The sequence below is a fragment of the Loxodonta africana genome, chromosome 12 (assembly GCF_030014295.1).
Source record: "Loxodonta africana isolate mLoxAfr1 chromosome 12, mLoxAfr1.hap2, whole genome shotgun sequence".
NCBI lineage: Eukaryota > Metazoa > Chordata > Mammalia > Proboscidea > Elephantidae > Loxodonta > Loxodonta africana.
In genome coordinates this window covers 54,883,421-54,895,520 of record NC_087353.1, presented here as the reverse complement: position 1 = coordinate 54,895,520, position 12,100 = coordinate 54,883,421, and the positions used below count along the sequence as shown (strand labels likewise).

Below are 12,100 nucleotides of genomic sequence, written 5' to 3'. Positions count from 1 at the left end.
GTAAACGTGACCACAGACTGACCGACCGCATGGCCAACAGTTTAAACAGTCACATGTGTAACATGAGCAGAAACAATACAGCGTCTTAAATATTCCACTAGTATTTTTAGAAGTTATTTTTAGGGTGTGACTGGGAAAGGTCCATTCCAGGAATGCAGTTGCGTAGGAGGAGGGGTGTCTGTGTGTGCTCATCTGTGTATTGTGCAAGGGTCCCACCCTGGGTATTTCTACATTTTGTGCCGCGTCTTTGGGAGGTGGCCTGTCCATGCAAAGGCATGTCGCTGTGCACAGCTCCATGGAGAGCACCGGCCCCCATTCACCATTGCTCTAACGCTAACCTATTCGAGCAGCTTGGGTTCCCAGGCCAAACTGAAAGAGGGCACAGCCTGGGGCAGAGGAGGGGGCCAGAGGGGCCAGCTGCAGCCCCCAGCTCCAAGGGGGATCTCCTCACTTCGTGCCTCCGAATGACGGTAGGGTTGGCTGTGCAGCACGGGGCTGGTACCAGGGCCGGACCAAGGACTGCCAGGTGCCAGGCCCTGGGGGCTAGCATTCAACCCTGTGGTACGGATCGAGGGGTGTTCTCTTCAAACTGGGGTGCAATGGTTGATCCACCTTGTAGAGGGTTAGGGTCCCTGGGTGGTGCTTAGCTACTAACCGAAATGTTGGCAGTTCAAACCCACCCAGAGGTGCCTTGGAAAACAGGTCTGGTGACCTGCTTCTGAAAGGTCACAGCCTTGAAAACCCCATGGAGCAGTTCTACTCTGTCACATGGGGGCACCGTGAGTTGGAATCGACTCAACAGCAACTACCAACAACAACTAGCTTAAGTGGAGTCCCTGGGCAGAGCAAACAGTTGACATGCTTGGCTGCTAGCCGAAAGGTTGAAGGTTCCAGGCCACCCAGAGGTGCCTCAGAAGAAAGATCTGGTGACCTGCTTCTGAAAAACCTCAGCTATTGAGACGCAATAGAGCATGGTTGTATCTGACACACATGGGGTCACTGTGAGCTGAAATTGACCTGATGGTGAATGGTCTGCAGGTTTCGGAAGAGGGTTGCTTAGTGCAGCAGCATGAAGGCATTCTGTAGCCACAAAGAATCTGGCTGAAGACACTGGGGGTTCTTCTGGGGAAAAGCGAGCCAATCTCTGCATTGTTTTCAAGCCAAGAGATTTGGTCCAAATGCTCCCTCCGCAGGCTGCCCGCCTGTCCCCAGACCTCAGAGAGCCTATTCAGGTGGGAGGGCTCCTGAGCTCAGGTCACTGGGGATGGGAACAAGAGTGTGAGTGACCCCACATGCTCCACCCGGCCTCACCAAGGGCTGTTCAACTCTTGTCTTACTTGCAGTATGCAAAAGTGACAGAAAAACAGGCCCAAGTCCTCTAACCCACGTGGTGGAAAGATGGAGGGTTAGGACACACGTTCTAAAAGACAGTGGTGAGAGGCCTGTGCTTTATTTTAACTTAGAAAAATAACCAGGAGCAAAATGTACACCAGGATGGCTCTGTCAGAAACTGCAGTGCTTGGGTTGTGAGTCCAGATTCACCAGGGGCACATCGTGGACATTTCTGGGGCATCTGCCTGGACATTCCACACCACCAACATAGCCTTCCACCAGCGATGCCCCTCTCTGAAGGAGCAGGATAAATTAACCCCACCCAGGTGGGGCTGGTAGCCCTTCGCCTGCACCCCAATTCTCGTTCTTGTCAACACCTATGAAACACATGCAGATGTGAAGCAATGGTGGCGGCAGCAAGACACTTTGTAGCACATTGAGCACGCAGATGCTCCCATATACAAACCCTATGTATACCCATATATAACAGCAATGTACATGTGTGTCATGTACACGGACACACAGGTAACCCTTATCCCCTGCACCTCTGCACAGCAGTGAGGTGGCTCTGCAGCCCCTTGGTCTCTAGACAGTCTAACTGTTACACTGGACATTCAATGGCAGCGTCCTGAGAGGGTCCCTGGGACTGTCAGCAGGGGGACTCCACGTAGTCGTTGTCCATCCCGCGGCGGAAGCGGGCCGTGAGGGAGCGGCGGATGACAATGACACGGGGCGCCATGCAGTCCTCCCTCCGGTGCAGAATGTTCCAGATGAGGACGGCTGCTGCCAGGGTGGCCAGGAGGCAGGCGCCAATGTTCAGGTAGCAAGACCAGGACAGGCTGGTGTAGGAGCCGATCCTGTAGAAGGTCACCAGCCCAATGACCAGGACGAAGCCTGCAGGGGAGAGAGGGCTGGTCAGAGACAAGGAGAAGGACTGTGGGGTGCTGGCCTCCCACCCTGGCCCCACCCTGGGGTGGTCCCCTTAGACTGAGGGGCCTTTGTTGGGTCTTGGCCAGGCCCTCTGGCCTGTGGTGGCAGTGGAGAGGGTGCCTGCACATGATCCTATGTCTCAATGAGATACCGGTCCCCCAGAATCACTTCCTGTGGCTGTGAGTTAGCGGGCAACCTTTCCCAGTTGGCCTCCCCTCAGAGGCCACACCAAAACCTTGACGACTTGACAGATGACAACCCCTTCTGGGTTTTATAAATAATTCAAAGTGGAAGCAAGCACAGGTGTTCTCTACATCATGTCAGAAACAGCTCAGATGAGCGTTTAACTGAGTGCAGATTCCTGTTCAGAGGCATGTTCTCTGCTTTTGTCTTTTAGAGGAAATAGAGGTTTTCTTTAAAAAAATCCAAACAGCCCAGCTTCAGTGTGCTTAGGGAAGAGGGTGGGGTCACACCCTCCCCCACCACCCCGGGGACGAGCTTCGGTCCAGTCTGGCGTGAGACTCCAGATGGCAATGAGATGGGGCCAGCTATAGGGTGGGGTCCAGAACAGCCAAGTGGCAGGCTGTGGGGACACAGACTGTGTGGCCCCTGGAGCACACTCAGACACGGCTCAACTGTGCAGGAGGGGCACTGACACTGACAGCCGCTCCAAGGAAGGCCTTGTGACTCGGTCCCACCGAGGAAGGGGGCAGGAAGGAAACGAGACTGGACGTGGCATCTCTGCAGGCTGAACCACTGTGCCCGCCGCTACGGCTGCTCACAGGAAGGAGCTGTTTGCTTTGGAAATGGGAGCTGGTGAGCTGGGAACCACTCTGTGAGCAGGAGCTGGTATGTCTGCAGAAACATGGTGCAGGGTGGCACGGCCCAGACACCATCCCCAGGGCCCAAGTGGTGCTGGGGACTTGTATGCCATTGTTCTCCTAAAAGGACTTGAGGTGGCTTGCCCTCGACATCTTTGGTGAAGTGGGGACAGCAGGGGTCTGGTGAAAGGAGAGAGTCCACGAGAAGTGAAGCGGCTGCGCTGGAGCTGAGACTGCCCAGAAAACAAGGGACCTGTTGAGCCTCAGAGCCCCCCGGCCATCACCATGCAGGCATGCCCACATCCTCACCCTGACCCAGAGGGCGTTGTGTATGCGGGCAGCTGGAGCAGGCCATACTCCAAGCTGGCACCTTAGGGAGCTTGAACCAGATGTGAGCGTCTGACGCTCCCAGGACAGCAGCCTCTCGGAGCCCATCAACATGGTTGCCTGGAGGGTCAAGGGGCCAAGGCTTCGCCCTCTGAAGATCCAGCGTGAGCCTAGAGAGCACTCTGACTGACTCTCCAGTCTAAGCTGGAAGTGCTGTCCTTGGGCCAGACTCAGCGGGTCCTGGAGGGCAGGCATGGGGTGAGGTGCCCCGGAAACCAGGAGCAGGGAGAGAGCCCATGCCTTTAGGAAACTGGGAGCCTGGCCAGGCTGTGCCCTGCAAGACAGCGCCCACTGTGGGGGCAGGGGTGCCTGGCCGAACCTCCCTCAGGGAGCACTCACACTGGCTTGAGGGAACGTTCTGGAACTGAACTGACGGCTCCTGTGTGGGTGCTGTCCACAGGGCTTAGAGAGAATCAGCATGTAACCCTAGTGAGCATTTGTGACGATGCCCGGCCTCAGTGGCCCCTAGGGCGGGGCGGTCATTCCCGTGGTGTAGGCATGAGGGATGGCACTTGTCTGGGCTCTGTGGCCCCTCCAGCACACACAAACTGACGCTCTGATGTTCTCTCGCCCCTGCGGTCTGCATCAAACGAGCCCAGAGGCCCCTCTCCTGGGTGTCTTCCTGAAGCCCCCTCAGTGCTGCTTCGGCCACGAGAAGATGGGGCCTCCCGCAGCATGCAAGCTATGTGGCTTCACAGCGCAGAGCCCGGAGAGCTGGCCTCCACACACTGTCCTAGCGGCTCCCTCCAGGGGTCCAGGAGGTGGAGGGAGTGGGATCCATGGGGCGCCCATTCTGGCAGGTGCCTGTCCACAAGCTCAACCCCAGGTCCCCCAGCTGCCTACGTTCCTGTGGCTCCTTGGCATTCACAGCCCAGTGAGAAGGGCTCCATGTACTGGGGCTGGATCAGCCAACAGACTGCAGCCAGCTAGCTCACACCCCAGACAGACCCCAGGAAGGAGAGAAAACCCCAATGTTCCAGGTCCACTACGCTCCTGAGCTTGACCAAAAGGGGAAAGGGGGAGGGGGAGAGACAGACCAAGAGGACTGACATGAAGCCTGCTGTGTGATGACATCTCGGACAGATAGACAGCAGAGGCACACCCCGAACTGCAGCCTTGCCTTGCTCTGTGGCCTGCAAAGGCCCAGGCCTGGTATCCCACGCAGCAGCTGCCTTGGGGCATGGGGTCAAGGGCTGCTGGCCCACCCTTCCTGACCACCTTGCCACCTTACTGTGGGGAGCTGGGTATTGCAGGTCCTGAGTTCCCAATGGGAGCAGGAAAACGTGCCACTTCTCAGGTGATGGGATGGGGCAGAGGAAGGGGGAGAAAAGAATCTTCTGGGTATGAAGGTAGATGGGAGAATACACTGGGAAATTCTGCAAAGAAACTGGAAAGAAGCACCACTGTGTATGGAGGCTGAGCGGGTTAGGGCTGTCATGGTTGTAGCTTCACCCCGATGTCACCCCCAGTGGGGGCAGCCAGCACCATGCAAGCATGGTCCTAGTCCCAGGAGCCTCTGTGGAGCAGACAAGTGAGGGAACAAGGCCATCTCCTTGCTCCAGAGCAGACGGGGACCTCCTTGTGGGTGGTTATACTCTCCCACCAGCTCGGGACCCTCCGAGTCCCTCGGAGACTCCAGAGCTCCTGTCCCCTCCTCTCTTGGTGAGCATCCTCCCCTGTGCCCACCCCCAGCGTGAGGACACAGCTCGGCTTGCACAACAGGTAGCGGCAGCATTTCCTGTCCCTGGAAGGATATCCTGGCGCCTTGCAGTCTCTCCCAACTGTTTAGAGCAGGCCGGGAAAGAACCTCGCTCTAAAATTAGCCCTGAGAAGAAAGTGCAGTGCTGCTCCCGGGACTGTTTGTCAACGGAGCGCGTCTAAACAAGGCCTCAAGTTTCCTCACTGGAAAAACAAGCTGGAGGGGTGACAGCCGGGCCATGGAGGGCAGAAACAGCCCACCTGCCGGTCGTTGTCTGAACAGATCCTGGTCCGACCTTCCGGGGTTATATGGCCTTGGACTGCTGAGGGGAAGGCCCCGGAGGCTGGGCAGCGTTCCCTCTTCTTGGGGCCCCACAGGACATCCAGACTTTAGTCAGTGAGGCTGCCTCCCAGTTCTTTTAAAATGTATGCGTGATTTGGAAACAGCTCTGACTCGTTCTGAAATAGTTTGTAAGAAGCAGGATTCCACCTTGACGTGTCCAGGCCAGTGACATCCTCGTCGTCATCCCAAATTGAGAGTCTAAAGGAAGTTTCTTACGATGCACAGCGACATGTGTGACTGCCATGCTAAAGGAGTTGTTTTCAAAAAGACGATCTTGGTACTTCTGTTTCCTTTCTGCCACTAACATGTTTCTCTTCAGCCCAGCTACTTGGATGTCAGTGTCAGTAAAACCCAGGAAAGCAGTCTGTCTCACTCTTGCTCTCACTCTTGTCTCTGAGGGTGCAATGAGCAGAGTGGGTGATTTTCCTAAGCGGGCAGACATCTTGTGAAATGTATGTCTTCACCTGCAGTCACGTGGAGGATGGGGCAGGCAGAGACCATGAACTTCTGATCACCCTGCTCAGGACCGCACCTCCCCACCCCACCCAGCCCTAAACACCCTGAGCAGGGGCAGCCGGGTTTGCAGTTGGGTAAACTGAAGCACAAGCCAGCTGAGGAATTGGCCCAGGCTCACACTGATGGTGTCAGGACAGAGTGCCATTCCAGTGCTTTCTGTGAAACTCGGCGTGGGCCAGGGCTGAGTGGCCACATCGGAACGCAGAGCTTTCGTGCGAGGAGGCAGTCGATAGCACAGGAGAGCGAGGGCTTCCTACCCACCCTTGCGCTCTCCACTGTAGCTTCTACCTCAATGTGTCAATGCATCCTGGGTGCGATTCTTAAGAACTGTTAGCCGGAAGCTCACTGTTCCAAGAATGTCCACATCACACTTCCTGCCCGCCCCGCGCCCCCCCCCGCCCCTCCACGGGGTGTCAGGTCTGTACATCCAGACCCTGGTGAGGATGAAAGACAGAGAAGGAAAGCTAACCAGCTGGGGGTTGGGCCCCCTCTGGCCCTGTATAGTGTGGCTTCACATGGCCCTGCCTCCACAGTGCATGGATGGAGCATCCCCCTGGGCCACCCAAGGAGCAGTACAGGCTCACCTCTGTGCAGCTGAGCCAGGACTGGGGCCTCATGCATGCCCTGGCTCCCATTTGCAAACTAGGTGACCCACGCCTGCCATCTCCCACCTCCAGACCCCTATGCATGTGAGCCAGGGGTCAGCCAGTCTCAACTGTGGGCCCTGCCTCTGCCCACAGCAGGGACCAGTCTCCCCAAGCTGCCTCCTCATATATCGCCTTGGTGCCTAGTGGTACAAGAGCCCACACAGCCTCTGACACTCACTCCCTTGTCACAGTATGTTCCACACAGAGTTTAAAAAGGAGTGGATGTGTACCCATTGGCGCAAAGCTGGGTATGGGCAGTTCTGTCTTGCTTTCTCCTGCACGATGGGTGGGAGATGAGCCAGGGGTTGGTGGGAGCCCACAGCCCCTCCCCAGGCCATCTGTGCCCAGGTCCCCACCATGGTCCACAGCCCACCCAGCAGCCCACCCAGCCACCCACCCACAGGTACTCACTCGCCAGCTGGAATGCGGCAGCCATGGCCTCCTCCCAGCAAGGGTACTCGGGTGACAACAGTGGCAGGCCCACCAGCCCCAGCATGAATGTTAGCTGGCCTGCCGTGAGCGCCGCTGTGGCCACCAAGTTGCAGGCACGCATCATGTCGAACTGCACTGCAGGGGAGAGAGGCAGGTCAGCGCAGTTCACACCTTGCCTAAGTGTGCCCACCCTCAGCGGGACCATGCGTGTTGGAAAGAGCAAGGACCGTGCCTGCATCCACGCAGAAACACTTTGCAGAGCTGTCTGGAAGCATCTGCCCTTCACTGGTGCCTCAGCCCAGCCTCATAAGCAGGTGCCCACATGCCTCCTTGGCCACAGAACGCATGCATCAAAGGCCAGTGCTGGGGTTCCCACCCCACTGGGGCAGGCCTTCTGTGGTGACTTTAATCATCTCGGGAAAGCATGTCCCTAGTTGTGCACTTTCTGGGCCCGCATTCTGCCCCTGCCCATAAAGGGGAACACAGAGGGGCCATACACTAGCAGAGCTGGGGTCCTGTTCACTGTCATTTCGCCTGGGATGCAGCATCGGCGTGCAGGCGCCATGTAGGGGTCTCAGCAGTCGTCAGGGGCCGTGCCTTGGAGGTGGGTGTTATCACCCACCAAGTGATGATCCTTACAGGCAGCATGAGCGACTTGTCCACGGTCACTCGCAGCCACTGAGGGCTGGATCCGGACCTGTGGCCTTTCTCCCACTCTTCTGCCAAAACCACGTGCCCTGCCTGCAACAGAGCCAGGACCCCTCATCCTCTGATGCTCTGTCCTGCCCCTGGTGCTCCGAGTGAGGTGGGCAGGGCTCACAGGGGCAACGGGGACAGACCACAAGGGGGCACTGCCTGCAGGGAACAGAGCCGGCTACAGCTCTGTAGCAGAGAAACCTCTCCCCTAAATGAGATCTGAACAGAAACCCAGCTCAGTGGTGATAAAACAGCACTTTTACAGTATATACCGATGGTGTACACCAGCAGCATACGCTTACAGGTCCAGTTAACTTTGAAGGCTCCAAAACAGACCACAGCGAGCAGAGCCAAGACATCAGGATACTGAGGGAAAGCAACTGTCTGTGTTGTCCTCAGCTTTGAGTTTGTTTCTGTAGTGTGTTTTGGATGAACAATATCGAGAAAATCCTGATCCATGCCGGGCCACACATCCACTCTTCGTGAGCATCCCTCTCCCTCCTAGCCTTCATGTGTCCATTGTCTGAGTGCCGTCTAGATACTCTGAGGATGTGGCTACTGTGACAGACGGTACGTGAAGTGGCATCCTCACTACCCTGGCTGGGATTAGGGACAGAACCACGGGACTGTCCGTACCGCAGGACAGACGTGCTTCCCCAAGAAGTGCTGAGCATGGGTTTCCAGTACCCAGGAAGATGTATCACTTCTGTGAGTGTGAGCACACATGCATCATCCAGGGTCCATGCCAAGGCCTCATAGGGCTGCCCTCTGGACTCGGTTAGACCTGAAGCAGGTGTGGGCTCCTGAGGAGCTGAGGCGGGAGTGGGCTGTAAGGTGCAGAGGATGCTCCAGGCATCCTGGTCTGCATTCCAAGCCAGTCATGGCCCCAGGCCACCAGGGGCTGAGCCACGTGGCCTGCAGCCAAAGCCAGTGGAGAGACCCTTCTGTTCCCTGAGGAAGTGTTCACTCAGGGCAGCTTTGTCCATGCCGTGCTGAGTCACGGGAACTTGGGGAACATCCTGTCAGCGGCCAGCATCTTCTGTTCAGCCTTCTTCACGAGAAGCTCCTGTTGACATTTCTGTTGTTTTGAACAGATACTGGCTGTTCAGAATCCACAGGGCCGCTGCATGTGTATGCTGGGCTAGTAGTGGAGATGTTTTCTAATTGCCCAAGAAGCTCATGTGGTGGTAGGGAGCAAACCAGATAGGTGGGGACAGGTGAGGGCAGGTGGGGACAGGTGAGTCCCCTGAGGGATTCTGAGGAGACAGGTAAGCAGAGTACCACAGGCCTTCAGAGGTGAGAAGTCAGGCATATGGGGGCTCTGGGGGTTGCAATGTGGTCACAGGGAGCCATCCCAGTTGGCACCTCAGGGACACCTCACGCACAGTGAAAGAGAAGGAGGAGCGGGGCTTTGCAGTGGGGGGACTGATGATGTGGCATCGACCTGTGGGGACCCATGAAGGCTCTTGAGTAAGAGGGGAAGATCTGGTAGTATTCAGGCCTGGTTGGTGGGGAATACTCGAGGTGATAAGGCCTCAGCCTGTGGACCAAAGGGGCTGGGCAGGAATGGTTGATGCACAAAATACCCCAAAGGCAGCATTGCCAACCCCTGCCCGGGGACTGGTTGATGGTAAGAGATGGAAAGCAGGGACTGGAGCCTCCAGAGGGACAGGTGTTGTTGGCAGGTGGACAGACGCAGGGTTGAGGCCAGGGGGCCGAGGGGCTTAGGAGGCAGGCCAGACAGGGAACAGGAGACCCACAGCTGGGCAGTGCATGGGTGCCAGGCTGCAGTGGGCCCGCACCCCTGTGCCCCCGTGCACCAGGCTGCACTTGAACCTCTCCGCTGCTCCCCCGTGACCTGTGACATGGCATGGTGGTCCCCACATACAGGGTCCGTGGGCTCTGAGCCCACAGCAGGCATGAGGACAGGTCTGTGGTGGCCCGTCCCATGCACATACAGCCCCACTGTGTTGTTTTACAGCCTCTGGGAAGCTGTCTGGAAGCACCAACAGCTCTCAGTGCCCAGGCACTTTGTTAAGGAGAGGTGTGGTTAGGACATCCATGATGCTGTTGGGCGGCACTGAAGCCCTGGGTACCTGGGCCGTCACGGGGCCTGCATCTCAGTGATATGGTGCCAGTAACAGGACCCTCCCAGCTTCCAGAGCAGCCAGGGGGCCCTGTGACGCAACGGCCCATCAGGGGCTACCCTGCAATGGAGGTGGGAGCTGGGGGTCCCTACCCACCTGTGTTGTCCCCACCTGCCACTCCGGCCCTCCCCCTCTGGTCTAAATCTGTCCTCCGTGACCCCACACTGCCCACTGCCTCAGAGACCCCAACAGGCGTAGAGACAGCACAATTCCGTAAACTCCCTGTGGACTTTTACTCCTTAAAAATACTTATTTTCAACTGAGAAACGTGTTTTCCCAGACTTGACGGAGGACCATCCCCCAGGAGGAGCCCCCACCTTCTAAGCCTACTGCTCATTCAGGAGGGATGGGGCAGGTGGTGGCCTACAGTCCAGGCCAGGGATTGGGAGAGTCAGCAGTCACCCCCTCACCCGTCCCCCACCCCCAGACACGCCTCCATCTGCCTCCCATCTCCTGTTCCCCTTGGCCCCTGAGACTTACGTTTGACGGTGCCCCGAGCCTCCTGGAAGCCGGCCACCTCAGAGCCCCAGCTCAGGGCCTCACACTCATGCTCATCAGCCAGCAGGGGCCTAGCACCGGGGCCCGGCCCCCTGTGCGCCCTATCCTGCAGCCAGCAGGCCCTCCAGAGCCCCACGCTGCGCCGGCGCCCATCCTCCAGCGTCTGGTGCACCCAGTTGGGAGTGAAGGCCGCCGCGTTGTTGAGCACCAGGGAGATGAGGGCCGCCAGCACAGCCAAGGCCACAAGTTTCTGGATGGTCATTGCTGGCGGCCGCGCTGTCTGCTGTGCAGGAAACCCAAAGTCTGGGCCTCTGTGGGGCGCCAAGGGGACTGAGCGGGTGTTGGGTGGCTAGAGGACGTCGCCGCTCATTCTCGGGGCTGCGCGGGGCTCAGCGGGGCCGTGAAGTCCCCACACGTGATGCCGCTCACCCGGCTTCCTGCACCTGGAGCAGGGCCAGGCCAGTGCAGGGCACCCTTGCTGAGATGCCCATCCTGAGGAACCAGGGATGGTGAGGGCCCAGGGTCCTGTGTGGTCTTCCTGGGATGCAGGGACAAGGCCAGCGGCAGCTCTTCTCACCTGCTGTAGGCAGCAGTAAACAAAGTAGCTCAGGAGCCAGCAGCAGGGGTGTCTGCCCCAGCCACACTCCCTGGACCAGCCTCTCGTGGGCCACCACGGAGAGCTGCTGAGATGGGCAAGGGTGCAGCAACCGGCGGTCCACGCCTATGTCCTCTCCTGGAGTCACCACTGCAAGGTGCTGGTCCCGGAGGCACCGGGCTGCTGCGAGGAAGTGTGTGTGCTGGTGTGTGTGGTCTCTTGCCCTGTCTCTCAGCAGAGGGGAAATGTTTTTTTTGAGGCTGTTTTTGGTGAGCTGAGGGCGTAGCCAACTGCAGCAAACAGCAGCTCTGCCGGCCAGACACCAACAGGATGTGCTTCCTGGGAGGAAGGGCTGGCGCCACACGAAGCTGCCCCCCACCCTCACGCCTCACGTTCTGGAGCCCAGCACACGGCTCTCAGGTCCCACACTCTGGTCAGCAGCCACGCAGGACACCCCACGCACAGGGCCTGCCCTGGTGTCTACTGTCACCACAGAGGGTCACACATGGTGATGCCCTTAAGACAGGGTGGGGACAAGTCACTCCCAGATCTGACGGGGACGGGGAGGGACAGCACACCATGTCTGATGCGTGCATGAGATCTCAACCAGGGTCTTCCCGCGCTGGCACATAGCAGGTGGGCACTGAGCAGCCTTCACGGATCATCAGTCTTGAAGAGCCTTTGTGCTGATTGCTTGTAGGGGGGTCACTTGATTAGAATTTTTTCCATCAGACTTGTAATGGATGTGGCAGCTGAGAGTCTGCCCCCGTTGTGCTCAAAGTTCCTGTCCCCTCTGCCTGCTTCTCTGGGTCAGCTTCTCTGCGCATTGGTCTGTCTGCTCTCACATACCCTGTGTTCATCCAAAGAACCTCCAGTCCCCCCGCCCCCCATATCCCCTGTGTTGGCCCAGGGATGCCCCAGGCCCCCCAGGCCCCTCATGTTGACCCAGGGACACTCCAGGCCTCCCATTCTGCCCTTGTTGACGCAGGGATGCCCCAAGTCGCCCACACCCGACTGCCCGTGGTCCCTCCTAGGGGCCTCTGGGGCCCTAAGTTCCC

At 58.1% G+C, this 12,100-nt stretch overlaps 2 protein-coding genes across 7 annotated transcripts in view; one reads left to right on the top strand and one right to left on the bottom strand.

Annotated features, from left to right (window-relative positions):
- Window positions 1-12,100, top strand: part of IFT140 (intraflagellar transport 140) — an 85,480-nt gene that overhangs the window by 56,714 nt on the left and 16,666 nt on the right. The gene's annotated exons all lie outside the window — the stretch shown is intronic.
- TMEM204 (transmembrane protein 204) lies at window positions 1,435-11,296 on the bottom strand. The gene is made up of 3 exons (XM_003417780.4): window positions 10,430-11,296; window positions 7,086-7,241; window positions 1,435-2,226 (listed from the first exon to the last, which is right to left on the bottom strand). Exons 1-3 carry the CDS (start codon window positions 10,707-10,709, stop codon window positions 1,982-1,984), a joined length of 681 nt encoding a protein of 226 aa, XP_003417828.1. The 5' UTR covers window positions 10,710-11,296; the 3' UTR covers window positions 1,435-1,981.